The sequence below is a fragment of the Prorops nasuta genome, unplaced genomic scaffold, assembly GCF_024137725.1.
Source record: "Prorops nasuta isolate Cenicafe-Biocafe unplaced genomic scaffold, Cenicafe_Pnas_1.2 PNAS00022, whole genome shotgun sequence".
Lineage (NCBI taxonomy): Eukaryota > Metazoa > Arthropoda > Insecta > Hymenoptera > Bethylidae > Prorops > Prorops nasuta.
Genome location: NW_027116819.1, coordinates 1322070 through 1350026, shown reverse-complemented (window position 1 = coordinate 1350026; position 27957 = coordinate 1322070). Strand labels below are relative to the sequence as shown.

The window sequence follows — 27957 nt, the reverse complement described above, 5'->3', positions numbered from 1 at the left end:
CAAATTACGCCAAAAATATAAATTATTTCGCTTCGAATACAAGAACCTTTTATATTTACGTTTCTAATCTACATAGACGTGACTCTTTGTTTTTTTAATTTGAGGCTTAGTAAATTTTTTAGTATCAATTAAAAGTACATTTTTTCCGATTTTTATTTTTATTCTTAGAAAGAAAAGAATCCCAAATAGGCAGGCTTATGCTCTATATAAATCTGCTATTAAAATAGTTTTTGGATTAAATTATTATAAAAAGGTGTAATATGCTTTTCCCTACAGTGTCGGTAATTAACTTCCGGTTATGCGGGTTATGCTTCGGCGGCCTCGGTTCGGTTAACGGCTTAATAACTTTTTACATTAAATTTAAAATTTAATATGTAACTGTGTCTTTGGCCCTGGTAAAGCTAGGAAAACAATTGTAATAATTATAAATGCTTTCTGTGGGTAAATTATTTGTCGTTTTTATATCAATTCCCATTTTTTCAAATGCATTTTAAAATCAAGTGCGAAAAATATAGTCTTTTGCTGTTACTAAAAACGCTCTACTGATGTATATACAGTACAATTATTTTACCTTCACATAATAACTATCGAAACCAAAATACCTATAGGTGGCCAGTTATAATATGTTCTAGCAAATGTGCATATTTATGTATGTACACATAGACCAAGAGTGACCCAAATATCCCAGAATATAAGAATCTCTCCCCTAATCTATACTTACAATTCACGATAATTTATTATGATAACTAAGATTTCCAACCACTGTAAAACGTTTGTTTTGTAAATCTCATTTATTCACTACATCTTTAAACTTTGAATGCTGGGTAAGTTTAAAAATAATCACAATTTTTTTTAAGAAAGCGTTTTTCTTCCATTTTAATATTCATATTATCTTAAATGATTATAAATTACTAGATTCTTTGCATTAGAATAATAAATACATTATATATGTTGTTTACATTTACTCATTAGATTAATTACATTATTTCTAAAAAGTGACAAAAGTCTGTAGATGACACTTTTTCTTTATGATTAATTGTAATATTACTATCACTCGTTTTTATCATATACAGAGCTAAAACGCGTATGGATTATGCAAATGTTACTGACTCAAACATTTCTATAGGAAAACGAAAGGATAAAGTCAATTCTAAGAGTAATTTCTGGCCGTATTTTGCAATCACATAACCTCAAAAATTGGATGTCACATGTTGAGACAATGTCCAGTTTTATAGATAAAAGTGTAAAAGAGAAAATTAATGAAAGTAATAAGGATAAAAATAAATTTGAAAATATTATGCAAAACCATGATACAAGAATTCTTTATTTGGATGAACCTGTAAAATCTGTAAACGACAAAAAAGAGTACAGGTGAGAATAAAACTTATCACACATAGAATATTTTTTATCACAACTTTTTATAAGAAAGAAAATAATATTTATTTACTTTATTTAGAGTAATTATATTACATAATGATTTAAGAGCTTTATTAATTGCTGATAATAGCTCTGAAGCTGACATTCAAAAAGATTCGGGTAAGTGCTTTATTTGCTTTATTAAATTAATATGGTTAAGTGATTTTAATAACTTTTTTAGAAACTCTTAGTGAAAGCGAGAGTGAAGAAAGTATAGATGGAAGTGAAGATGAGAAAAGCATGGGTGAAAGTGAGGAAGAAGAGGAATCTGATGGTGAAAGTATTATCAAAGATAGTTCCCATGGAAGAAAAGAAGAGAAGATGGTATATTTAATAAAAACCAATCATTTTTTGAATTAAAATGAATAATAAAACATAGACACATTTTACATTAACAGGCTGCATGCTCCCTCTGCATAGGAGTTGGTAGTTTCAGTGATCCCCCTGAAATTCCAGGAATGGCACATTTCTTAGAACACATGGTTTTTATGGGATCTGAAAAGTTTCCACAGGTATTAAAAAATTATATTTAAAAAGATAATATAATCCCTTAAACCACATTATTGCAACAGGAAAATGACTTTGATGCCTATGTACAAAAATGTGGAGGATCTGATAACGCTTCTACAGAATGTGAGCAAACAACTTTTTATTTTGAAGTGCAAGAAAAGCATTTGCTTCCAACACTAACACGCTTTGCACAGTTTTTTATCAGTCCCCTAATGAAGAGGGATGCAATTTCACGAGAAAGAGAAGCTGTAGAGAGTGGTATGTATTATTTTATTTTCAAATATAATGAAATTTCAATCAACTTTCAACTAATTTACATTTGGTTTAGAGTTCCAAATGGCTCTACCATCTGACACTCACAGGAAGCAGCAATTATTTTCCTCTTTCGCTCAAGATAATCATCCAGCTGGAAAATTCATGTGGGGAAATTCTATTACTTTAAAAGACAATGTAAAAGAGGATAAATTATATGAAGAGCTACATAAATTTAGAAAACGTCACTACAGCGCTCACAGAATGACAGTGGCTATTCAAGTGAGTACTTATCTATAAAACTAAATTTTAAATTAAATGCTTTAAATTGGTTGTTTTTAGGCAAGATTACCTTTGGATACTTTAGAAAAGTATGTAGTCGAATGTTTTAGCGATGTACCGACAAATGGTCTGCCAGGAGATGATTTTACAAAATATAAAGAAGCTATTACGTTTAATACAGACAAGTTCAGAAAAATTTATAAAATCAGACCTGTAAAAGACGTATGCATGGTATGAATTAAATATGAAAGCAGTAAATGCTAATTTTACCATTATTCCATTTACTGTTGTTTATTTTAGATTGAGATTACATGGAATATGCCACCTTTGCTTGATTCGTATAAAAGCAAACCCCATCAATACGTGTCATGGATTATCGGCCACGAAGGAAAGGGCTCCTTAATTAGCTACCTTAGAAAGAAAATGTGGTGCCTTGAACTATACTGCGGCAACAACGAGACTGGTTTTGAATACAATTCCATGTATTCATTTTTATATTTAAGTCTGTTCCTGACAGACGAGGGTCATAACAATTTAGACAAAGTTTTGGAAGCTGTTTATTCTTATATCAATATGTTCCGTAAAGCTGGACCTCAGAAAAGAATTTATGATGAAATATGTCAAATTGAAGAGACCAAGTTCAGGTTCGTTGACGAAGAAGACCCTTGTGATTACGTTGAGGAATTATCTGAGAGCATGCATTTTTACGAACCAAAAGATTACATAACCGGAAGTGAGCTCTATTTCGAATACAATCCAGAAGGAATACAAGCATGCATTGATTGTTTGCATCCAGAAAATATGAACATAATAATATCTAATAGAAATTACAATGATGAAGAGTTCAATAAAGTCGAACCCTGGTTCAACACAAGATATAAAATTGAAGATATTCCTTTGGAGTCCATCAAAAGATGGAAAACAATTGAGCCTTTGCCAGATTTTCATTTGCCTCTACCCAATATTTATCTAACGAATAATTTCAATTTGATCTCATTGCCCGATAGAGTCCCAGATTATCCTAAAAAGATTCTGGAGAATGAAACGTGTGAGATTTGGTATAGGCCCGATCCAAAATTTAGAATGCCAGAGTGCTACATGTATTTCTATTTAATATCTCCACTCACTTCTCAGTCAGCCCGAACTTATTCAATGACAGAGCTTTACACCATAATCATGAAGCAAATGTTAGTGGAGGAATTGTACCCAGCAACGGTAGCCGAATTAGAACAAGAATGTTTACCGCGCAACAGAGGGTTGGAAATTAAACTAAATGGTTTTAACCAGAAGCTACCCTTGCTACTTCAAACGATTTCTCAATACATAGCAGATTCACCTAATCTCATAAAAAAGGATCTGTTCGAAGTAATGAAAGAACAGCAACTTAAGAGCTACTATAATAAAGTAGTGAAGCCTGGTCAACTAGCTAAGGAAATTAGATTTTGTATTTTGATTAAAGAATACAGCTCAGCATTGCAACGTCATACGGTTTTGTCTGAAATTCAGTTTGAGGAGTTTCAGACATTTGTCAAGCAGTTTGTCAGCAGTTTTTTTTTTTTGGGTCTTGTGCAAGGAAACATGACAGAAGAAGAGATATTAAACAATGTACAAAAATGCACGGAAATCTTGAATTGCAAATTTGCTATGCCTGTACTATCTATTACGGAAATACCAAAAGGAATACATGAAGTTAAGGTGAAAAATATTAATAAAACAGATGTGAACTCCACTGTGGCTAATTATTATCAATTTTGTGATAACCAAACCCATGATTTGGTAGCTGTAGTTGACTTAATTCTGGTTTGTATAAATTTATTTGATATATGAAATTTTTTCTTTGATAAATTTATTTAGTTTTAATATTTTCGTTTTCTTTAGATGATAATGCAAGAACCAATGTTCAATCAATTACGAACGAAAGAGCAGCTAGGGTACAATGTATTTTGTACGTCCAATGATACTTATGGGGTATCTGGATATTCAATGGTAATTAATACCCAAGCCGACAAATACACAACAGAGTACGCTAACGAAAGAATGGAAATATTTCTTAAATCGTTTGAAGAAAAATTGGCGACAATGTCGGAGGAAGAATTTAGCGAGAACAAGGAGGCTTTGATAAAATTAAAAAAACAAGCTTTAGTTCAGCTGAAGGAAGAAGTGGACAGAAACTGGAAAGAAATCAAAACCAGGGAGTTCGTATTCGATAGAATGGAGAGAGAGGTCGAAGCTATTGAAAGAATTACCATAAAGAAGTTAAAAAATTTTGTACACGATAATCTGTTGGAAGGAGAAAACATAAGAAAATTAAGCGTTCATATTATCGGAGCCAGTGATAAAAAAAGGGAAAAAATCGAAAATGAAAAAGAGCAGAAGAGCTTGAAATTAGAATACATCGTGGAAGCTCCGACGGCAGGTTCCAAAGTCCAACGAATCCTTCATATAGAAAATATAGATTTTCCAATAAAGCGAATTGCCTGCGAGTAAAAATTACTTGTTTTTGTATATAAATTTGTCAAAAACTATTAAATTATAATATTTATATGTATCAAACATTGTTATAAATTAATAGAAAGGTACAGAAAATTGCGATAAAATAATAGTAGATTCATGATAATAATCATTGATGGTCGAAAGGATTATTTTAATTGCTTGATAATATATAAAAATGAATAGACGCAATGTGCAATGTTTTAAATTTCTTTAATTATTTTTAAGACATGACAACACGCTTCAATAAATCATTAAACTTTCGAAAATGTCAGCCAACCATGTTTGAGGTCCTCTCGTGTTAAGAGCTGCTTTATTTTTCGTCCTTTTTTACAAATGAAGCAATTTCATTTTACTCGAATGATATACAACAACATACCGCAAAATATTGTTGAAATGGGAAATAAATATTTCTTTTTACGTGATTTTTAAACTTATTAGAGAATCTGCATATAAACCTTATTTCTTTTTTACTATGCACTTGTATAATTTTTAAGCAGTTACTGCTTCTTTACTCAAAATACATAGCAAAATTAAGAATATTATATATTGTAATGAAAACTTGCAAGCATCTTTCGCTAGGATCGCCTTGTTACAATCTAAAGATCAGCTCAAGACTAATTGGAATATCTTTGACAGAAGCAGAGCATTTTGAAATAAGATTAATTCATAGTAGCAATGCATTTCGAACTTTCTAATCGTTACAACATTCATTATTAAGGTGCAAGTTTATTTATACCTGGTTTTTAATATTTCGAATAATCACTCGTATATATTTGAGATTCATCCTGTAGTATTTTTTGCGGTATTATTATAGAGCTGCAGCTACATTTATATTATCATTTATTCTACATTTTCCAAATAATTTATCAATTTTTTTGTGTATATTTTTATTATTGCTTTTTCGTTAAATAGGTAAAACGTAATTCCGGCAGATTTATGAAATTTGCCTTGCGTTTTCGTCAGTATTAATTCTCAACTATAATGGGGCGAGGATAAGAAATTTTAGTACTAAACGGTTTCTATTATATGGAATACGTGTGAATTTTGTTCGTTTAATTTTTAAAAGCGCAGAATTAGTTCCGCTCGACACTAGACATAAATGGTAGCAATTTTTGTTTTACAAGTTTACAACAATAAAGTTATAATATTTCCAACTAGTTAGTGCACATCGACTGCTTTATAAGAGCGAAGACTCAACATATTACGATCCTTTTCGTATCGACTAATGAGATTTACTTAGCAATTGCTGATTTCCTATGCGCTCGTTTCCAATTTTTCAACATTTTAATCTACCCTTCCTCGTAGCAAAAGCTTGCATTTCGTTTATTCTTATTTATTTTTGCTCGCTTTATTTAACCACAATAATTTACTCGAGATTCACCCTTGACAAGAGGAAGTAAAAATTTCAGTATATTCGAACGCACTTATCTATTTTACGGTAAACTAATAATTTCGCCACAGAAATTTAGAAGAATTTTTAAAGAATCCTTCAAAAACCCTTGAATAAATGGCTGATTTGAAATATTACATGATAAAGTGAAATTTCTATAGTGAAATTTAAGCAAGAGTCACACAGCGACAAACTTGTTTTAAGTCAATATTAAAAGCTACATTTCAAAAATTGAATTTTCTTCGGTAATTAAACAATAAGTTACTTTTCCATTTGTTAATTTGCTCTATTAGTGCGTACGCGCTGCGTGAATTTTGCGCTTCGTTAAAATACAAGAACAAAGGTTACACGGAAAGTAAAGTTCCAGACACAATTGAAATAAATAACAAGTCAGATTTTATATGATTTCTGACTCTCGTTAGCCGTTCAATTAATATCTCCTGTTTCATTAATTCTTTCAATTGTATTTGGGCCTTAAGAAGAAAAAAATAAACAACTAACGATTATGATATTTATGTATATTCGGTTCGCGTTCAGCATGCACCACTTTCATTTAGTTATGAGAAATAATATCAGAATATACATTATGTAATATTTAATAAGAATATATAATATCGGGGTCCACTTTTGTGTTTTCAGCTACATTGATAAGTGTTAAATTCAATAGTAATAGTAAGAGTAGTAAATAGTAGTGGTAGTTTTGCGTTTTATATAATATGACATTTTGCCCCACTATTTTATTTAATTATACATTTCGATATTTTTCTGACGTACAAGCAAAATTATGTAGATAATCGACAGAACTTATCGGAGCAAATCATTATCCTTCCTTTGTCCACCGCTTTTAAAATCGCAAACTTTACTGCTAGCAGCTACGACATTCGTTATTTAAACAAAAAGAAGTAACAAAAGAATGCAGTAAGATTTTAATGCCCATTATAGCAATGTAATACAGTACATCTAGGTTTCTACATGTTATTATGTGAAAATCATAAAGATATATTGTTTTTTTTTGTTGCTTAATCATTTAAAACAAAATTCAACTTAAATGATTGCTTTTTTTCATTGTTTTCATTGCTTTTATACGATACCTAAGGCTCTATGGTATAACTGAGAAAAGCAAAGACAAGGGAAAAATAAAAGTAAGTAAAAAAGTGGTAAGAGGAGATATCAGCTTTTCCATTAAAGTTTAGAGGGTTTAGCTATATATATACATATATATGCCTATTGAATTATTAGGTCCGGTAAGTCTACTGGTCATTTTTCTCGCAGCGTTCGGAAAATCATTGAAAGGCAAACCAAAACAACCAACGGTAGAAGTTTTTTTCAAAGTTCTAAACGAACTGTACCGTTCGATTTTTTACCGTTTCTTTACTTTAACTGTGTGCGTGCGCGCATTTAGAATTCCCTCTCAGTTTTAAAGGATGCGTGCAAAGTCACACAAAAAACAGGTTTCACAAGGATTTCACGTAATAAGTGCGAATATAATATGCAGATATTACTCGTATATCTTTTAACGTTTGCATGAGTTTCTTTTATGTTGCATAGATCAAGATACGTGGGCCCCTCTCTTCTACTTATACAACAAAAATCAGGCACAAAGACCTGTATTTTTCATTTATCTCGTGTCGATTTCCATGTTTGAAGTTTCTTCTTTTTGTTCGTTTATTTATCTACTTATTACCATTAGTTCCTCATCGAATCAGCACGGCGGCGATTGACATTATGGAAATATAAAGTTATTCAAAATGTCGTTTAGAGATTGATTCTGATATTAGTGCTTCGAGTTTATATTCGTTTTCCGACAAACTGATTGGCTTTTCGAGAAAGAAAGTAATTTATCTTCACGAATATATGATAAGGTAGCCGTTGAGATTCGCTAATTTGTCTCTCTTTCTCTCTCTCTCTCTAAGCACTCGATTTATATTTTTTCTTACGTCAGGAATTCGCTGATTCTCAAATAGTCAATGAAGAATGACTTTTTGCATTACGAAGTAAGCGATTATTTGCTTCGTGGTTTTCATACGATTTCGAGTAAATCATTGAATCACTCGACATTCTCGAAAAGCTATTTTTGTTGCTCTAATTTTGGAAAAATTCAAGCTTGAAAAAGTCATGCAGCAATGTGGTGATGCATATCCACTATTCTCTTTTCACCCAATAAAAGCAACATTAATTTGCTAAAATGTTGAAAAACTCTTTGGTTTCTTCTACAATTTATAATGAACTGAAACCAATTATTAAATGTGATCTACTGAATAATGCGAGAAGGGGCTGAACTTGTTATTAAACGCTCAAACGCACATTGAAGCTGACAGTTTTTCAAATCCATTTTACTTTTTCGTTAACCAAATTTCTCGATTCTTAATTTAATTTAGCAAACTTATGTTAATTTAATTCAAAAAAATTCCCTTCAATAAAACCTTACATTCTTTTAGCAAATTAAATTTTTTACATCCGATAACAGTGTTACTAATTCTTATTATTTTATCGCATATTTTCATTAACTTAAGATGATCTAGAAAAAATCTGAATCACTTGTATAACTGTGTAAAAATTATTCGTTTGTGTAAATTTGCCGAATTTTCCATATATCCTGTTAATAGTAACAGCAATTCTCATTCGCATAACTCGCATTACTTTTGTGTCTGCTCAGATCTTTAGTTCTTACACTTCTGAGGGCTCTCATTAACTGCGATTTCATTCAAGTTATATAAAGATTCTCATTGTCTTAATGCATTTTACGCAATAACAAATCTACAAAAATATAACACTTTATCTTTATCACGTCACATTATATTATCTCAATAAATGGTTCTTTCTCAGTTACTCCCTTTAAATGTCTATCATAGTCTGACCACCTCACTCCTTTTCTTTCTCTCTGTTAATTATATTCTGCTCATAATTACTTCCCTTCTTATTCTCTAGGTCATATTAAGTCGTGCTGTCTTGTAAATTCCATTTAATGTTTTTTGTTATAAGCTACCAAAAGCTTTCGTCGCTCAATCCTCATATTTATTATTTTAAATAATAAACCATCGTTGATCTTTGGTAGAAAGTCATCAAGACCATTCTACTCATAAATAATATAATTTTAACATAATCGTCTTCTAAGCTACGCAAATCCCAGTTTAACGCAACTCTCTCTCTCTCTCTCTCTCTCTCTCTCTCTCTCTCTCTCTCTCTCTCTCTCTCCCCCCATATGTACATTTATCACTTGCACACTGTTACTTATCCAGTAACCATTACCTCGTCGCTTATGTACAATAGAAACTAGAGATTTTATTTTAATATGCTACAAGTTTATCTTTATAATCGTTCTTTTTCATACTTTAATTTATCGCATAAATAATCTCGCGGTACGTACTATTATCTCCAGAGGAAAGGCTCTACCACAATATTCATCGAATATTCTCAAACAATCTCACGTCGAAAATTGCAAAATTAATTTCTAACTGAACAAATGTAAACTCCAAATTTTTAAAGCAAATACAATTACAAAATAATTTAAATTATATAAGTAAATTTCCCAAAATACAAAAAATTTTATGTTTAAAAGAATTTAATAAACTAAAGAGGAAACAATCAGTTTAACGCTGGTTACTTTGAAAAGGCATTAAATAATCATAAGTTTCAAAAATTGTAGCATATTGAAATCTCAAGGAACTGACATTTTCGACATTTGGAGGCTTTCAATCTCGGTGCGCCATCCACGACTCAATCTATAAAGCAGCATCAAATAAATATATATTAACAGTTTATGTGTACGATCTCTTTCCTTCTATGCAGGTGCATTTGCACGTCGAGTACCTAACAGAAGATCACGCGCAAAATCGTAATAACATTCTCATTTATGTACATCACTCTCAAATCTCTTGCATAAATAACAAAGTTCTTTCTCACAAATTACACCAATAATATCCCTCCAGAGCACTCCAGTCACCTGCTAGTGGAGCTCCAGTGTCCACTGTACATTCATTCGCTAATTACTCATCAAACACACAGGACACCCATACACATCTTACGTATAATACGCTATGGGAACTAACCTAAATCATATATATATATAAATATATATTTTAGCCATATGAAAAGCGTCAGTCTCCATACGCTGGCGATCGTGTTCAGCCATCGTTGGCTACTCTCATTTTTCTTAGAAATTTTTGCTATAAAACGCCTGACAATCAATCGCAGGCTATTTCTGCGTGGTCACCTGATGCAGGCATTCTCCTCCTAACTATCTTTGTCTTGTCGTTTTTTTTTGTCTTTTTTTATTTTAGGAACCAACGTTGACCGAAGACCACCGGAGCGGGCATTTCATACAACAGCGGAAAATATATATTTTCATCGTAAAAAAAATAATCACGCTCCTTAAGAATTAAATACTTGTAGCAACTGACGACTTGTTTCCAAGTAGTAAAATTAGCGCACGCATACACTAATCAGTCAAGACTCAGAATCTTTCGTGATTTTTCCCGTTCTCTACTTTCCAAACTCAACGCGTCTAACACTTTTGTTCTTTTTTACATAGCAAGCAATTCCACGTTAATTCCTTTATCTTGCAAGAAAATTAATTTTTCGTCAACGGTCATACTAATGGGAATCCCATTACCATCTTTTAATCTTGTTAAAAGGATTTCTTGTTATTTCACACTGATCCTTAATCTGGAAAATGCAGCTTCCTATTCTTCAATCTTCAGCAGCTTCGTCCAACCTTGGGGAGAAGCTAAACGTTATCATCCAATTCTTCAAAAGTTGTTTGGCAGTGAGTATATGATCCAATTTCTTCGTAAATTGGAAATTAGTGTCCTCTTGTTTCTTCGTATCATCTTTTTCCATACTTGTTTTCAGTGATTAGTTCTTGGCCCCAGTAGAGCTTTTTGAGTTATTGTGCACTTACATTTACCAAACCTGCGCAATTCTTGGCATACTTTATCTCCAACTCTTACAAATCAAACTAATTACTCCAAACTTACCGAAAATTCATATAAAGCTACTTTAAACGCTCATACAAAAAAAAACTTAAGAAAAGCTACTTCGGAATAAAATAATCACGCTTGAAATTTATTAATTTTATTGTAAAAGAAAAAGAATTAGTATGTTGAACGTAACAAAAAGTTAATTAACAGTTATAAACTAAAGAAACACGAGAAAATGTTATAACACGAAACTTTTTACAGAAGAACAGAATAATGAAGGAGCTAGCGCGAAGTTGAAATAAATGTACAAAGTGCACAACAGGCTCGATTTATCATACAATTACGTTAGCAGTCTTGAGTCGCGTCCGGGAGTTTCAAAGAATCAGAAATTTGATTAATTTATACCTAATTTTCCACAGGGGTAGCGAGTGGTGCGTCACCTTGCCCTTTCTCTATTGCTTTACTATTCTCAACAGCATCTTCGAATTGACCTGCAACTATAGCTGGTTCTTTTGGAACTGCGAGACTCGAAAGCGACTCTCTACAACAAAAATTTTTGCAATTTTAACTATAATATTATACAAAATAACTAAAGGTTTATATGATACTATATTGTTTGTTTCAATATCTTTAATATAATTAGCAAAATAATTAACTCACGCGTAATTTACTTCCTCAGATGGACTAAGTCGATCTTTATTCTCTTTCTTCTCCGATTCTTTACCCTTCTTGATAGGAGGCTTCTTTTTGCTACTTGTTGCCTAAATTACAATATTTAAGAGATGTCGTCGTATGAAAAATAATTTTTTTAAGTTGTATCAGTTGGGAGATCAGCGAATACATTATATAAACAAAGTACTGCAGAGCAATAAACTGATTAATTTAATATCCTTCCAATGGAAAACAAACCACTTGAAATCGTGGACTGTTAAGATTGTTGGAAGGATGAAGTATTCTAGAACTAAGTAATTTACCTTCATTTGTATCTTCTTTCCTCGACCAGCGACCGATGTACGATTAGACCCTCGCGATGGAAAACTTGGCCTCCTTATAGTGCTTCCCCTCGCGATGCTATATTTTATCCCACCAATCGATGTAACCTATAACAAAACATCAATCATTAAAGAATCTTTCTGAAGAAAATCTTAAAAAGCTGTCCTGGATCTAATCTTCTTACTTACCTCTGAGGATTACTCTTTTTAATATTAAAGTAATTTAGTTGTCTTATTAAGTAAATAATACACCAATTGATACAATAAAAATACAGGTACCTTTATTACAACAGTACTGCACTACATATAAAACGGTTACAGGCTCCTGTATAAATACAGTGACTCGAAAATTGTATAAACGTTTAAAAAACGAAAAAAACCTCATGTGAAAATTGCAAAGTTAAGATACGAATACAAAAGACGGGAATAATTTTTTAGACACTATAAAGGACTACGACTGTGAATTCACTATTTGTGATCTTAATTTAAACGATAATTTCTATTGGATTCTAGGTATGAATTCTTTTGCATGAACGTTTATAGTATGTCCGTCTAAAGGTTGTTGTGCGTTAATGTAATGGAGCTTGCGTAGATTCGAAAACCGTACCTGAGGCGAGTATCTGCCACGAGGATGTCCCTCAATGGACTGGGGAGGTATTCGACCAGGTTGCCCGTAGTTGGGACCCCACTGACCCACCACGACACCTGCTATTTGTAGTTGGCCACCTCGTGATGGAATTGGGCGTCGCATTATACCTCGCTGAGGAGTAGTTGAGTTGGCGGCTACACGTTGATTCCTAATAGACAGTCCAATCGTTCGATTCCAGTCAGTGACAGGCAAGGTATTCGGGAAAATGTTCGGCGCTATAGTTACTCGAACATCTGCAAAGCAATGTGTTTTACATAATATTTTATTATTTATACTATCTTAATGAATACATTTAAAAGTGGTTTCATACATTATGTTAAACAATCGATATATACGAAATCACAAAGTAGCCAAGGCACACTGGAAAGAGCGAATTTTTTTTTATAGTTTAGTCTCTTACCTCCAGCAGGAACCTGAGGTGGAGGAGGTCGTGCGAAAACAACGTTAATTCCTTCGAGTATTGCTTTTCTCATTCTCTCAACTTTCATAACTCGATCTATTTGACCACTGCATAGCTCCAATAAATTTTTCACTATCGTTGCTCGCGCCAGAGTATGATGGAAGAGCTTTCCATCAAAGTAAAGCCATGGACAGCACATAAGCCATGGGATTGGAGCACCGCACGCGTCATTTGCCAACAAAGCAGTTTCCACTCCTGCCATGAACAATGTAGCCAGCTGCACACCTCGAGACGTGACTAGATGAAGCTGCAAAAATATTTGAATTGATCGATCTGATTAATATAATGAATTATTTTTCATTCTACAAATTATCGTACAATATATTCAAAATTACCTGAAGATCCTGCAAATGCTGAGCATTCATAAGTTCAGGAGCAAAAGCTTGCGCAATGAAGGCATCCAATTCTTGACGACGAAAGACTTTAATCTTGTCCGAGAAAGTCATGATGTATCTCAAAACACAAGCCATGACCAACAAGTGCTGAGGCACGTAGTTAGTATTTAACATGAATGGTGTATCGGATCGCATGCAAGTTAAAAATCCTCGAAGCCTCCTTCGCTTATCATCTATTCCAGTTCTGAAATGTTTACATTTAAACATTAAAATCCTTGAGATTTTCATTTTCAATTAAGTTCTTCGTTTAACATTTATTTACCCAAACCATAAACGCTGTATGGTAGGTACTCCCCAACCAATTTGTTCGGCTTTCACTAATTCAGGAGTTTGGTATGGATTAGTCTTGGACCATACCCACTCTTTTATAACAACGTCAGGAACTTCTATCTTCTCGTTATCTAAATAACAAAATGACTTACATTACATCAAAGCTAACCTCAACTAATTTTACACATCAATTCTTTTACCTCCTTTTTCTTTACTCTTAGTTGCCAAATAAATTCTGTGGTGCAAATTAAATAGAATCGCGTACACCATCTGACGGACGGGTCTGTAAATAATATGAATTGGAGGAAATTCCCTATTTCGCTCATCTTCAAGTAAAACAGGCAATTTGATTTCGCCAGCGATGAGAATTTGGTAAATGTGTGGTGACATGAGTCCTTTTTGATGACGCTCTGAAGCAGTTCTCATAACTTCCGGTACTGTGGTAGGAATGCTCGATGACTTTTCATTTTGTTTTGTAGCATCCGTTGTCGCGTGGGACGGTGAAGTTGCCGAAGAACTACTACTCGAGCTTGATGAACTTAATAAACTGTGATTACCATTCACAGCATGCCCATTGCCTGAAATAAGAAAAGTTAATAGGATTTATTCATTAAAACACTATACAAAAATTATAGTATTTATCATTATATTAATTTATCTATATGCGCTTACTTTGCTCTTCTTCAGAACGAGAGTTATCAACATCACCGTGTCCTTGAATTCCTGGAGGATCGATAACGATTTGTGGAGCTGATTTAGCATTAGCAGTAGCTTGCTTGTAAGCGTTCAAGCTCTCACGCTCGCTTTCAACTGTTTCAGAAGCGAATTTTGACGCCTCCATATTTGCTTCACTTTCTGAAATGCACGTGCTTTCGGATGATTTCGATTGGACTTGAGTTGTTTCTTTTAATTCTGATTTAATAACATCTGGAAACAGTAATTACAAATTACCGTCTTACCTTGCGATATAATCTATTCTGACTTAACCATTAGCAAAACAAAATTAAAAGTTATACAACGTGAATGAAGATATTCCAAAATTGAGTTATATACACTTCATTCTTTACGTATTGGCTTTTATAACGCAACCATATTGACAAGTTGCTATAGTTGCTCATATACGTTAACATTCAAAATTAAAACTTAGGTAACGCCCATAGATAAGTGCTTTGTTACTGACAGTGAATGGATTAAAGGTCACTGATGACTAACGTATATTTCTTTTACAATTAAATTTTCAATACCTTTTGTGGTTTTTTCAGGTTTATAATGAAGAAACCCTTCCTTAGTACCGTTAATATAATATTGAACGGATTGTCTCAATTTGGAGCATCTGGGATCAGAGGTAGACCCAAAAACTTGTTGAGCAACTGCTTCTATTTCGAGTGATGGAAGATCTTTCACGAAATTTCCAACTGCTTTGATCAATGTCTCTCCATTTGATTTGTTACCATTATTCCCTGTTATAACTTTTTTATGAAAAGATGCCAAGTCCTGTTCTGTCAAAATGTAATTTCCTAAGAGTGCAGCCAGCACACATAACCTATCAGGAGTAATGTTTAAAGCTTTTATGACTTCAGACATTTTATATTCTTTTGTTTCAAGAGAGCCCTGAAAAAAATAAAATTATATGATTAAATTATTATAATTTGCCAATTTATTTTTATTCAAACAATTTTACTGTAAACGTTTCTTATTACTTTGTATGTCAACTTTAATTGCTCGGATGAAAAATATCTCGGTGGATCAAAAGCTGCATATTCTCCATCATCTGCTATCAATCCATTAAAATTATTTTCTCTGCAGTATGCAATTACTTCTTGATGATGATCATCCATACTGCTTAACTAAATACAAAATAACAGAATTATTGATTGCCTTTATATCTCTGCATATGTTTATATCAGTTTAATATTATTCACTTACCACATCAACATTTAAATATCTAAGAGCCATACGTAAGCTAGTCCTTAAACACACTGGTGGAGTCCACCATATTTTAGGTGGTGGAGTACCTTTGCTAGCAATATGTTTCAAAACCTAAGATATATAATGCATTTGCTATAATTTGACATTTTAATATAATTATTATTATCAAATTAAAAAGTTGATACTTACATTATTAATTTTAGTTCTGACTTGCAATTGTTCTTGGATCCAGTCACCGCGTCTGGCAGGCTCAAAACAACCATTAAAAAATACAGCTAGCTCCAATCCTGAAGTTTCTGCCGATTGAATGAGAACAGCTAGAAATTGGACCATGCGGTTCCATTGTCCACCACATGCCCAATCTATATTTTCAAAGAAAACATTTTACTTTTTAAAAAATTGGCCCAATCATGCGTGATCAAGCTAGACATGAGTTAAAGGTATAGTTCATATAGAGGAAGTACACTATTTTTTAACTTTAATTTAATTCATAATTTGTAATCCCCACCACTCAATCTATTTTATTTTAACCCATAGTTGGTTAAATTAGACTTTTGGATATGCAAGCATTTTAGTTCAAATATTAGACTTACCGGAAAAAAAACCTCCATATAACCTATCTAGGCAGCACTCTCCATCAAGAACCAATTTTAATTTTGGAGCGCTATTTGATAATGGACCTTTGATTATACGATTGTGTTGTCTCTGTATAGCAGCAAATTTTGCAATTTTTAATAAATCTACTGGTATAGATCCACCCTGCACAAAATTACTATCCAAGAAGGTTTGCAAGTCTTGAATGCCCATTTTAAATTCAGGCTATTTATACTGTTGTAAACAGAATTAATTTTTTAATATCTAGTTTTTAATAATATTACTGTTTTTTTATATCTGTTTTAGTAATAAACTATTCTTATGTTTCTTAATTCCCTTCTTTTTTTAATAAATAATGATATCCAGTTTCAATTTTAAACGTTCGAATCTGAAAAAGAAGATAATTACTATAAGAAAATGAATACAATTACTTATATAATTCCAACACTAATTTATAGATTTTATTCGCAGAGCAATTCAATTATAGATGCAACTTTATTCCACAATTATCATAAAGTAAATTGTAATTTTACAGAATTTAAACAACGGTGTGACAAGCCAATGAACTCTCTTATTTCCTTGAAAAAATGGCAGCAAACAATTGAAATATGTAAAATAACATACAGTTACAGTTGGGTATTTTCTTTCTCAGTAATTAATTCTACTACTTTGGCAATTAAAATAGACTCTGCAGCAGATTGGTAGAGGTAATTCTAGCATTTCATAATAACGATTGGGTCAAAAATGGATGCAGGTTATGGAACAAATTAATGAAAATCCTTATGTAATGCTGGCGATAATTAGAGATCATCGATCAATCGGTCTAATTAGTGTAGGAAAAAAAGTTAGTTGATCCAATTGACAGATAACTTAGGTAGGAAGATCGATGTAATAAAAGTGAAATCGTAAAAATACATTTGGCCGGATTCGGGTGGTATGGCAACTCAGTCTAGGCTGGTTAAAGAACAGTCTAATGGTAGATTTAAGTATCAGGTACTTAACATACGTTAATAGTCCACTCCATTTGACAGATCACGACATAACACTATCTCATACCGTAATTTACAACATACACTTTAATGCCAATTAGTTAAAACCTACATTCTCACGAGCCAAAAGAGCGATCAACACTTTTCTCATGCCAAGAGATCGTTATGGAAATATTCGGGAAATAATTGGAAACAATCGAATAACGATTTTGGGGATAATCAGGGAAGCATCGAAAAAACTAGAATCGGTCATAGTTAGAGAGAAAAAGTATATCGACGCCATTTATTGTTGTTTATCGCGATCTATAAATGCAGCAGAATTGGAATGTTTTTCGTTTTAAGCTGAACGCGGCATAGAAAGAGGTCAATGGTTGGGAGTGGATATTAGGATTTTTAGGGATTTCTCTCTCGTTCAACGAGGCCTCTTGTCGGCATAAGTTTTTAGAGAAAGCTTCCTGCACGGTGCACCGGCATGGCGTTTTCTCAGCAAAGACTAATGAAATATTTGCTGAGTAGGAAATTTCCGGGCATCCTCGCGGCCAAATTCAATTTCGAGCGAGTCTGCGCGAACTTTTCTCACTAATCATTGGCAACAATGACGGAATGTTTTTCAGCTTTACTTACTCCAAATTAGCGAGAATCATCGTGGCCCCAAAGAAACACAAAACACGGACTTTTGCGAGTGGGTGACGTCGGTTTCGAAAACGGAAATGAACGATCGGTGGCGCTTCTATCTTCGAGTTGTTTGGCCTGGTTTCACGGGAATACTGATATTCCATTGGCTGATTGTCAGAGAATACCAATATGGTTACCGGATGTGCGATCTCGGTAAATTTAAAATGAAATTCGCACAAATTTTTAGCGCCATTGATTCTCCCTTCTTTTTTTCTTAATACTACAGCTACTCTACCTACCTTTAATAATTACAACAATCTAATTAAAAACAGAAACAAATTTAACTTTGAAAGCATGTATTCTGTTTATGTCAAAAAGAAATTGTATACTTTCTGACGATGCGGAAATAAAAGGACAAATGGGCAAAAAGAGCTTTGTTTCATATATCTTTAATTTCATATACAAATACATTCACACAGCTCGCACAACACGCCTAATAATAATGGTCAGTCGGGGGGCTTCTTCTTCGCCTATAGCAAATAAATGGAAGATCAAAATAAATTGGTAAAAATAAAGTCTTACGCGTAACAGGATAGTACATCCATTATCAATAATGGTGACCAGGCTGCTTTTTTACAACTGCATCGATTTTGTAATTACAAGACATAATCTTAGGCAAAGGCGACTATATATAAGCTTTTTCACCAGAAATTTGTATTTAACGATTTTTTTAAAGAAAATGGAAAATCTCTGATGGAAAAGCTACATGAAAATGAGATTTGCTGTACAAATAAATTTTTTATAATGATGCTGTATCGGCTATATCTCCGTGTTATACATTGTATAACAGTGGAAAGATAAAATGAAGTCTTTCTTTAGGTAACAATTATAAAATTTAAAGTTCGTCGTGATTTTCGTCCTTCTCTTCCTCATCCTCGTCATCTGCGTTGCTTTCAGCCGTTTGTTCAGATCCCTGCACATCTTCGGCGGAATCGTCTTCCTCTTCTTCTTCCGGTGTCTCATCCAAAGGAATTCCAAGAGTTTTTCTCATGAGCTGATCAACGCTGTCCGCAAAACTGGAGGTCTCCCTCAACATATAACCAGACCTCAAAGTCGCTGTTCTGAACATCATCAGAGCGATATCCTTTGCAGTTTCATCAGCAGGATCCATTTCCACTCTGCGCAAAAGCTCCCTGATAAGAGGATGCCTTGGATTAATTTCAAGACTTTTCTTTTGATTTAAATAGTAAGATTTTTGTGGATCGTCGCTTTTCTGGTGAGCATTGGAAATGGCCAGCCTTTCCATGTTTCCAGTCCATCCGAACATACTAGCTACCAAAGCGCACGGAGAGTCCGTCAATCTTTCAGATATCTGAGCTTTGTTAACGTGATCTTTCAAAATATCACTCAACCAATTTGTCAATGGTTCAAAAATTTTCTTCAAATTCTCCATCTTCTCTTTCGCCTTACTTCCCTCGTCTAATGTAAACCCTTCTTTCGCAATGTTCTGGAACTTCTTGTCGTCAAATTCTGGAATTGCTGAGATGGCATACTCATCGACTGCCTCGGTTAAATACAAAATTTCGTAGCCTTTCTTGTCAAGTCTTTCGACAAATGGAGATTTCTTAACTTCCTCTAAAGAAGCACCAGCAATGTAGTAAATTTTTTGTTGGTTTGGCTTCATTCTTGATACGTAATCGGCAAGGAAGGTGGGATTCTTTTGGGTAGACGAGTGGAATTGTAGAAGTTTGGACAGTCTTGCACGATTTTGAGCATCCTCTATGATTCCTAATTTAATATTTGTGCTGTACTCCTTCCAGAATTGTTCGTATTCCTCCTTAGGAATTTTTTTAATCATATCTAGAACCTTTCTAATCAGTTTCTTCTTAATGACCTTGATAAGTTTGTGTTGTTGCAGGTTTTCCCGGGAAACGTTGAGTGGGAGGTCGTCGCTGTCGACGATACCTCGAATGAAAGATAGATAATTAGGCATCATGTCTGTGAATTTATCGGTGATGAAAACTCGTTTTACGTATAGCTTTATGTTTTCAGCTTTTGTGCCATAGCGATTGAAACTGTCGCTGGGTTGAACTTTGGGAATAAATAAAAGAGATTTGAACGTAACGTCACCTTCAGCTACAAAGTGAATCTTAGCCAGGGGCTCTTGAGTATCTTTCGTTAAAACTTTATAAAATTCATTGTATTCTTTGTCATCAACTTCGGATGGTTTCAAGGTCCAGATTGGTTTGGAGTCGTTCAAGAGTTCCCAGTCCCATACAGTTTTGTCGACTTTCTTAGTTTTCTTTTCATCTTCAGCGGCCTCTTCTACTTTAGCATCTTCCTCTTCCTCTTCTTCAGTCTTAGTTTCATCGGTATCTTTTTTTTCCTTATCAGTCTTTTCTGGCTTGTCTTCGATGTCCTCCTCATCCACTTGGATAGTCTTGCTGCTCCATAAGTAAATAGGGAAGTTGATGAATTGAGAGTATTTTTTTATCAAGTCTCTAATGGTATCTTCTTCTAAGAAATCAAGAGCTTCATCCTTCATGTGAAGACTGGAATAATAATAATTGTTTATAAGTACTGTTATCATTTTTATTGTTAATTTTTAGTAATAGTTTTGTATATTCAAATACCTGATAGTAGTTCCACGTTTCAGAGTATCTCCTCTTGGATCTTCAACGATACTATAGCTATTGCTGTCAGATTCCCAAATATATTGCAAATCATCATTGTGTTTGGTAGTTACAACCACTCTATTGGCAACTAAGAACGCAGAGTAGAAACCAACTCCAAATTGCCCAATCATGTCATTTGCCTCTTGAGCATTAGCAGAAGCTTCTTGCATTTTCCCCAAAAATTCAGCAGTACCAGATTTTGCAATAGTACCTAAATTATTTATAAGATCCTTCTTAGTCATACCAATACCAGAATCGGTGATACTCAATATCTTATTTTCTTTATCAGCCTTTATTCTAATAGCTAATTCTGGATTGGAATCCAGAACATTTTTATTTGTAAGAGAAAGAAATCTGATTTTGTCCAATGCATCTGACGCATTAGAAATTAATTCTCTCAAGAAAATATCCTTGTTACGATAGAGGGAATTAATGATAAGCTTCATCATGCGATCCACCTCTGTTTGGAAAGTGAATTTTTCTGCTTTCTCTCTTAATTCCTTGATTTGTGCTACATTTAGTCCATCTAATTTTATAGCTTCTTCTTCCCTTTGTACTACTTCATCGTCTATAAATTGAAAATACAAAAATTAGAAAAATTGTAGCAACATGGTAAACTCTTTAAACAAACTCAACATTCAATCTTTGAATTCAGTTAGAAATTTTAATAGGTTTAAAAGCAAGTCACTATTAAAAACTTTGACATAAATTTCACCTGTTCTGGATGCCTCCTTGCTGGCTCCTAAATTTTTATCAACAGTGCCAACATCCTCAGCATCAAGCTCAGCTCTGGCAAAACCTGAAAAATAAACAGGTATTAGCAAAGATCATAGTGGGAATACGCTGCAAGTAAAATAAATTATACAAAATATTCATTAGAAATTACCTGCCAGAAGACACAGAGCTGCAGCGATCAATAATTTACTTCCCATGGTAGGAGTTTTCTTGAGCAGGCAATTTACAAATTGCAAAAAGCTGGAAAAAGCCTTTGCACGGTTGCACCTCACTCCGCTGTTTTTCACCGACTGTCATATACAGAATCCTAGCAAGGATGAGATATAGGTAAAGAGGAGTATAACGTTAACCAATGAGGTTGAACCACGCAATGACTAGGAACCAATAACATTCGGCCCGCTGGCCCACGAATCCAAATGTCCAAAGCTGATTGGTCGCTGACACCATGTCGTTCTAGAACTTTCAGATGTTTCGGTTTTTGAAATGCCGGTTACCGACTAAGTATCCAATTATCAGCCACCGATAAAACAGATCTTCCAATGTTTTTCCCCTTACCGATAACTCTGAAGATTTCAAAATCTGAATATTCTTTTTTTTTCTTTGTCGCAATAACAATTGTATAATTATCGAAATTTATCAATCGAGGGATATTAGGCAATTCAAAAAAGTCAATGTTTGAGCAATTGAATCTAAAACTTTTGAGGTTAGTAAATAACATTATAATTGATTACAAAGCAATTTAGCTTTCTTCTCAATAAATAAGCATATTAGACTTAATTTACAAAAGAAATAACATCGTTTAAGCAAACTCAGTGCGTTTTAAGAAAACATGATAATTTGGAAAAAGTAAAATGACTAATCTGCTACTTATTGATTTATCGTTGTTATTTCTAACTAACATTTCGCAAAAGTCAATTGGGCCTTGTAATAAATGTCATCAGCTCGGGCAGTAAAAATATACTCCCGGCTGGATCTAGTTTGAAATAGGATAATAAGCGGAAGCGAATAATGAGTACTTGAAGGGCCTTATCCACTTGACGACCCATCCAAAGGCTGTTGAAAGTTTCGTCCTATCGAAAAAAAGTTAACAATTCTAAGCTTTATTTCAGCTATATATAAACATCACCAGAGAATTAATAAGCTGTAGAATATTATTGTGCGCCGCTCTTTCAATAAGAGAACGAATATATATACGAACCTATAGAACAGAAAGAAAAAACTACTTTGATGTCATTCTCAGATCAGTATAACTGATCACAATGTAACTGATCTCACATTGAACGGTTTCATAACAATAATTTCGTAGAGTTCACGAATACAGATAAGAGGATTGAAAAGGTGACTGAGTAAGTATTTATGTGTATCTGATACTTGGCTACTCTTATCTAAGGTGTAGCCCTATTACACATGTGTGCTATATATATATATATATATATATATATACATACGTATAGAGTACTCATCATAAATAAATAGTTTATAGAACTTTCTAAACCTATCTTTATTATTAAAAAGAAATTATCATCTTCCGAAATGAATACATGATAGATTTTTATAATATTCTCCTTATAATTAGAATGTTGTAAATAATGAAAATGACTGACATGGAAAGGAGAAGAATTCCTCGTTTCTCGAGAAGACAGTGCGTAAAAAGATGTTAAATAGAATTAAAGGGATTGTCAAGATTTGTCTAGGTTTAGTTTTGCGTTGTTTTTTTTGCCTGTTGTGGCACTTGCGTCGTTATGGATACATTCAGCGGCGCTGCATGCTAACCGTGTTTGTCGAACATACCTCATTTTCTAGTCCGGCACGTGTGTATATGTTGTACTACATATGTGTGATATGCCATAGCATGCCAACTTCCTGCCGAAGCTTCGTTCAGTTGTCACTCGGCTTCCGGTCCTTGTTATAAAGGAATTTTTGGTTCCTCTCAAAACTACTCTTCCCCATCCCCCCTTTCTCATCCCACCATCTCGCCATCTCCACGCGTAACGCACAACTTTAATCACCGGTTTGCTCAAACGGTGAGTTCTCTTTTTTTTAAATTCTCCTGATATAATTTTCTTTTTTTTCTTATCATCTCATACACAATCTATCTACCTAATCTCACACCAGTTTGATAAATTATCTGAAGATACACAGTACAGTGTCCCGATCATTACCTGTTAGAAATTCAATTTACTTTATGGTTTTTCATCGTTCTGTAAGTTTATTTATATTTTTTTATCTATAGTACCTCTGAGGAAAAAGTATAAACGCACTCTCGCGAACAACTCCGGTCCGTTGTAGCCAGTGTCGAACGATTCACAAAACCTCTTATCTTACAATTGATATTGTATTATGAATAAATTTTCAAATCTTTAAATTCTTCTCACACTTTTATTTCGTTCCTTATATCTCTCATTTCCACACAATCTATATTACATTCCCATGTACTGACTCGATAAAAATCTTAATTACTTCGAGAGACACGGTAATGCTTTCTTTATTGCTTATACGTTATTTAATTGATTTTCTTTGCTATTTTTTACTGTGCTTAAGGCTTATTTTCATTCTTATTGTTGTATCTTCTAGGAAAAAGAAGAAAATTGTAACTCACCAGACTGCTGTAACCCAGTATTGAACGAGTCACATACAGGCTTATCTTAGGATTGATATTTCATTATTAACAAATTAACTATTATATTCCGTTTTGTTTGTTTGCGCTTAAATTGTTTTCATTACTCTCAAATGCTCTCGCGTGTATGTCTTAACGTCTTACACTTATTTATTGAATTTGTAAATGTTTGTGGCACGACCGCTATTGGATAAAGGGGTGTTATTAAAAGCTCTATACGCAAGAAATAATATTACGTAGTTTTCATCATGGTAATTATTTTATAATTGGCCTTGACCAACTCCATTCGGAGAATTGGTGCAATTTGTTAAAAATATGGCTCGAGACGATTGATTATTTAATCTTTTATGCCTTCCTAGGTAAATTATTCAAAAGCATGGCTGATAATTAAGGCCATCTCCACTTGATTATCAATTATACAAAATTACGAGTCTACGGAAAACTGCCGGGCTATAAATTTCCAGATAGAAATTTATCAAGTTATCGATTCGATAAAATTGTTGGTATAAAAATTCCATGTTCCCAATAGATGAAATAACAGAGGCAATGTTCGCTCCGCTGGATGAATGTATGGATTTACATTTTCCTTGGTAAATTGAACAGATGTATATCTATGAAAGAATCATATGTAAATTTAATGAATTATCGATTTGACAAATGTTTATTGTAAAAATTCACTGTTGCAATAGCGAAGAGAATTTATCAATCTTTCCCCCGACTGACTAGATGAATGTATGGATTTACATTTTTCTGAGTAAATCGAACAGGTGTAGCTGTTCGGCGAGAATGATAAGCTATAAATATTGGTAGTAGAGTGATGGATGATTGTTAGTCGATAACCCAATTTTCTTCTACGCAAATGTTACTCTATCTCTTTACCAAGGATGATTGACTTTGGAGAAAATAGTTGAAAATTACATAAAAAGCTTTGGAAAGTGTGCTACTCCATTTCCAAGAAGCCCATACAGAGCCACATTGGCTTAGCTTAGCTTATAGCTGCTCTTTTAGAGGCTGATGACCTTAGAAGCACACCTTTTTTCACACAAGAAAAACCCGTTCTTCCTTGACCTTATCGATGCGCAGTGTAGGGACAGTTTCCCTTCTACTTTTTAATCGACTAGAGTAAAAAAGACAAAAGATTGCACCGGTAGCTTTTATTTGATAAGAGCGCGCATGACTTTTATGCAAGGCGCATAATGTTTATCGCTTCCTATATCAGTCACGCTAAACACAAATATTCCCATTAAAATTTTAATCTTTCGCACAAGCCTCGAAGCGCGATGTTGATACTGTTATTGGGCCAGGGCTCAATGGAGCCCAGAGGGGATCAACAATAATGCAACAAATAGCGTACACAATAATAAAATATTTTTATTCAGAATTTAATGTCAGTGTGAAGGGAGAATGAAGATGAAGATTCAATTGACACGTTTCAAATTATAATCTTTATTGTAGAAAAGGGAGAGAAAGACACGAAAGTCAAGCGAAAATCCTTTCGAGTCATTCGCAGCTTGTTCAGAATTCAATTGCAGACATTTCTAGAGTCTGATGATACTCTGGCTAATACTCCTCCCATTTACTTTAGCCTCGCATTCGCGCAAAAAATCAGCTGTATTGATGTTTTCCATACTGGATTACCGTGCGTTTGCCACGATGTTTTATTAAATCAGATTAGACAAAATCGCTCTCAAGCTCGCCTTCTTTCGAATACATTTCGTCTCTCAAGCTCTTGACCCAGTGTCAAAATCATTATTGCCCTCGCTCATGGCTTCAATTGAAACATCTCATTCTTCATGTACTCCTTTCCAAATTTTCTCCAAGGTTTCCACAATTCTCTGTAATATTACTATTATTATTATTATCGATATTTACATTATAGCTGACATTTTTACAGTGGATGCTTCATTCATTTCATCCCCAGTGGTTGGCCGGGCAGCCCATTGGAGGATTGGATCCGTGCGCCATTTCTGAAAGCTGCATAGTCCTGTCCTCTATAGAGTCTAGACACCTGATACAAGTCATCGAGAGTCTCACATGATCAAACATATTCTCTTTCTGTTCGGCAGTAATGTTCACTCACAGGCCACAGAGTGCGACTACCAGGCAGGAAACTGAGATGATAAATCGGGCCCAAAGGGCCATACACTCCACCACGGACTCCGTAGAAAAGCTACGTTTGCTCTGCTTGGCCAGGGGAGCCAATGGCATCCTTGGGCTTGGTAGGTAAGTTCATCCTTAAATTCTCTCTTTTTACAAATTAAAAATAACTTAAGATTATCCAGTGATAATTAAATACATACATCCGTATATTAAAGTGACTTTTAAATCAATTATTACTTTCAGGACCTTTCATCGTATGGACGACGATGGTAACAATTTATTAAATTTGGAAGAATTCCAGAAGGGCCTCGTGGAATCTGGTTTGGAGATTCCTGAAGAGGAGATTGCTGAAATCTTTAAAAAATTTGATGACAACGATGATGGAAACATCAACATGACAGAGTTCATTGTTCACATTAGAGTAAGAGTTAATAATATAATTATAAAATGTATTTGTTGGTGAAATCTAGTAATATTTATACATTTATTTGATAATATACAGCCACCAATGTCAGACAATCGCAAGAAAGTGGTTGAACAAGCTTTTCAAAAGCTGGACAAAACAGGAGATGGCGAGATAACCATCGAAGATTTGAAAGGAGTCTACAATGTCAAATGTCATCCTCGTTACATCAGTGGCGAAGAAAGTGAAGAAAACATCTTGAAAAAGTTTCTCAACAATTTCGAGCAGGATGCGACGAAGGATGGTCGTGTTAGTATTGTTAAAAAATCTTCTAAATTCGGAGCCATGAGATCCACTATTATTACGTTGCTTCATTTTTACAGGTGACCGAGGAGGAATTTATGAATTACTACAGCGCAATTAGTGCAAGCATCGATCATGATGCTTATTTTGATTTAATGATGCGAAATGCTTATAAGCTCTAATTCGTCCATTTTCACAAACATTCGTTGTTCGTATTCTAATTAATAACAAAACCAATTACTAGAAATTTGTTGAATTTTTATTGTGTCTCTGATACAAATGAAATAAATGCCTGTTAACTTTGTTATTTTCTTTCTACTTTCTTTTTATACATTAAACTATACATTGATATCAAATAATAATGCCATTGCAGAGTCACACAGTGCAGCAATAACTCACTTCAGTCTTACTTTTTACTTGCTAGCTGTTTGCAAATGTTCATCTCTTTCTCTGCCATTCCTTAGCTGTCAATTTCAAAAATAAAACTAATGTTTCCCCCGCTGCATCATCTAGCGGGACAATTGATCGTGTGTTAATTCTTAATCTCATATTTTACCAAAAATAAACAGTGTTGACTATCTTAGTATAGCACTTTCTGTTACATCGCTAAACATTTTAAATATGTTAGTGCTTATAAAAACAGATTTCGTGTTTAAGCAAAGAAGTTGGTTACAGGGTCCAATAAGTGTCGTTCATTTTTAAGTCAAATTTTGTAAATTTCATCGTTGAAATACTTAAAATATTTATGTTAATGTTAAATTGTTCTTTATATGCGGTAGTGTGTTAAGGTTTTGTGCTATTTTAAACACTATTAGATATATACAATTTGCGAATTTGTCTTGAAAAATAAATTAAAAATATATCAAATTTGTATTTAACGACAAATGCTTTAAATATATAAATCTTCCACATAAAGTAAACTAAGATTCTTGTATGTCAATGTTAATTGAATAAAGAATATTAAAAATA

General features: G+C 33.6%; 4 protein-coding genes across 14 annotated transcripts; 2 read left to right on the top strand and 2 right to left on the bottom strand.

Moving 5' to 3' along the window:
* The first annotated feature begins 23 nt into the window (after positions 1 to 23).
* On the top strand, positions 24 to 9577 carry Nrd1 (Nardilysin). Of its 2 annotated transcripts, none has more exons than XM_066740034.1 (10): positions 24 to 824; positions 1127 to 1371; positions 1457 to 1536; positions 1598 to 1740; positions 1815 to 1928; positions 1989 to 2184; positions 2255 to 2460; positions 2521 to 2691; positions 2761 to 4260; positions 4339 to 9577. In XM_066740034.1, the coding sequence occupies exons 2-10, from the start codon at positions 1202 to 1204 to the stop codon at positions 4945 to 4947; spliced, it is 3189 nt and encodes a 1062-aa protein (XP_066596131.1). In that variant the 5' UTR covers positions 24 to 824; positions 1127 to 1201; the 3' UTR covers positions 4948 to 9577. The 2 variants fall into 2 exon arrangements, with proteins under 2 accessions (XP_066596131.1, XP_066596132.1); XM_066740035.1 differs by having other exon boundaries at positions 1074 to 1371.
* On the bottom strand, positions 5147 to 18268 carry LOC136781221 (constitutive coactivator of PPAR-gamma-like protein 1 homolog). 3 transcript variants are annotated; one of them, XM_066740039.1, is made up of 16 exons: positions 18165 to 18268; positions 16551 to 16939; positions 16147 to 16319; positions 15955 to 16068; positions 15729 to 15875; positions 15273 to 15639; positions 14701 to 14955; positions 14229 to 14606; positions 14021 to 14159; positions 13699 to 13942; positions 13304 to 13610; positions 12862 to 13136; positions 12237 to 12362; positions 11923 to 12023; positions 11668 to 11803; positions 5147 to 11254 (listed from the first exon to the last, which is right to left on the bottom strand). In XM_066740039.1, the coding sequence occupies exons 2-15, from the start codon at positions 16762 to 16764 to the stop codon at positions 11668 to 11670; spliced, it is 2976 nt and encodes a 991-aa protein (XP_066596136.1). In that variant the 5' UTR covers positions 16765 to 16939; positions 18165 to 18268; the 3' UTR covers positions 5147 to 11254. The 3 variants fall into 3 exon arrangements, with proteins under 3 accessions (XP_066596136.1, XP_066596137.1, XP_066596135.1); XM_066740040.1 differs by having other exon boundaries at positions 5147 to 11057; XM_066740038.1 differs by lacking the exons at positions 5147 to 11254; positions 18165 to 18268 and adding an exon at positions 17558 to 17618 and having other exon boundaries at positions 11401 to 11803.
* On the top strand, positions 17175 to 27886 carry LOC136781224 (calcyphosin-like protein). 8 transcript variants are annotated; one of them, XM_066740045.1, is made up of 5 exons: positions 17175 to 17544; positions 26077 to 26405; positions 26526 to 26703; positions 26785 to 26994; positions 27069 to 27886. In XM_066740045.1, exons 2-5 carry the CDS (start codon positions 26251 to 26253, stop codon positions 27168 to 27170), a joined length of 645 nt encoding a protein of 214 aa, XP_066596142.1. In that variant the 5' UTR covers positions 17175 to 17544; positions 26077 to 26250; the 3' UTR covers positions 27171 to 27886. The 8 variants fall into 8 exon arrangements, with proteins under 8 accessions (XP_066596142.1, XP_066596146.1, XP_066596147.1 ...); XM_066740049.1 differs by lacking the exon at positions 17175 to 17544 and adding an exon at positions 21973 to 22268 and having other exon boundaries at positions 26249 to 26405; XM_066740050.1 differs by lacking the exon at positions 17175 to 17544 and adding an exon at positions 22567 to 22903 and having other exon boundaries at positions 26249 to 26405.
* On the bottom strand, positions 18589 to 21871 carry Gp93 (heat shock protein 90 Gp93). Its single transcript, XM_066740041.1, has 4 exons — positions 21717 to 21871; positions 21546 to 21629; positions 20789 to 21398; positions 18589 to 20707 (listed from the first exon to the last, which is right to left on the bottom strand). Exons 1-4 carry the CDS (start codon positions 21760 to 21762, stop codon positions 19051 to 19053), a joined length of 2397 nt encoding a protein of 798 aa, XP_066596138.1. The 5' UTR covers positions 21763 to 21871; the 3' UTR covers positions 18589 to 19050.
* Positions 27887 to 27957: the final 71 nt, after the last annotated feature.

What these genes read in the sequence shown, in the direction of transcription:
- Gp93 (XM_066740041.1), bottom strand. Translation starts at nt 21,762, where the DNA reads ATGGGAAGTAAATTATTGATCGCTGCAGCTCTGTGTCTTCTGGCAG. An exon ending in AGCTCTGTGTCTTCTGGCAG is followed by an intron (nt 21,630 to 21,716) that starts GTAATTTCTAAT and finishes TTTATTTTTCAG; the next exon opens with GTTTTGCCAGAGCTGAGCTT. An exon ending in CAAGGAGGCATCCAGAACAG is followed by an intron (nt 21,399 to 21,545) that starts GTGAAATTTATG and finishes TTCAATTTATAG; the next exon opens with ACGATGAAGTAGTACAAAGG.
- Nrd1 (XM_066740034.1), top strand. Translation starts at nt 1,202, where the DNA reads ATGTCACATGTTGAGACAATGTCCAGTTTTATAGATAAAAGTGTAAAA. An exon ending in GAAGAAAAGAAGAGAAGATG is followed by an intron (nt 1,741 to 1,814) that starts GTATATTTAATA and finishes TTACATTAACAG; the next exon opens with GCTGCATGCTCCCTCTGCAT. An exon ending in GAATGACAGTGGCTATTCAA is followed by an intron (nt 2,461 to 2,520) that starts GTGAGTACTTAT and finishes GGTTGTTTTTAG; the next exon opens with GCAAGATTACCTTTGGATAC.
- LOC136781221 (XM_066740039.1), bottom strand. Translation starts at nt 16,764, where the DNA reads ATGGGCATTCAAGACTTGCAAACCTTCTTGGATAGTAATTTTGTGCAG. An exon ending in ATATGGAGGTTTTTTTTCCG is followed by an intron (nt 16,320 to 16,550) that starts GTAAGTCTAATA and finishes TTGAAAATATAG; the next exon opens with ATTGGGCATGTGGTGGACAA. An exon ending in ACCTGAAAAAACCACAAAAG is followed by an intron (nt 14,956 to 15,272) that starts GTATTGAAAATT and finishes TACTGTTTCCAG; the next exon opens with ATGTTATTAAATCAGAATTA.
- LOC136781224 (XM_066740045.1), top strand. Translation starts at nt 26,251, where the DNA reads ATGTTCACTCACAGGCCACAGAGTGCGACTACCAGGCAGGAAACTGAG. An exon ending in AGTTCATTGTTCACATTAGA is followed by an intron (nt 26,704 to 26,784) that starts GTAAGAGTTAAT and finishes GATAATATACAG; the next exon opens with CCACCAATGTCAGACAATCG. An exon ending in ATGCGACGAAGGATGGTCGT is followed by an intron (nt 26,995 to 27,068) that starts GTTAGTATTGTT and finishes TCATTTTTACAG; the next exon opens with GTGACCGAGGAGGAATTTAT.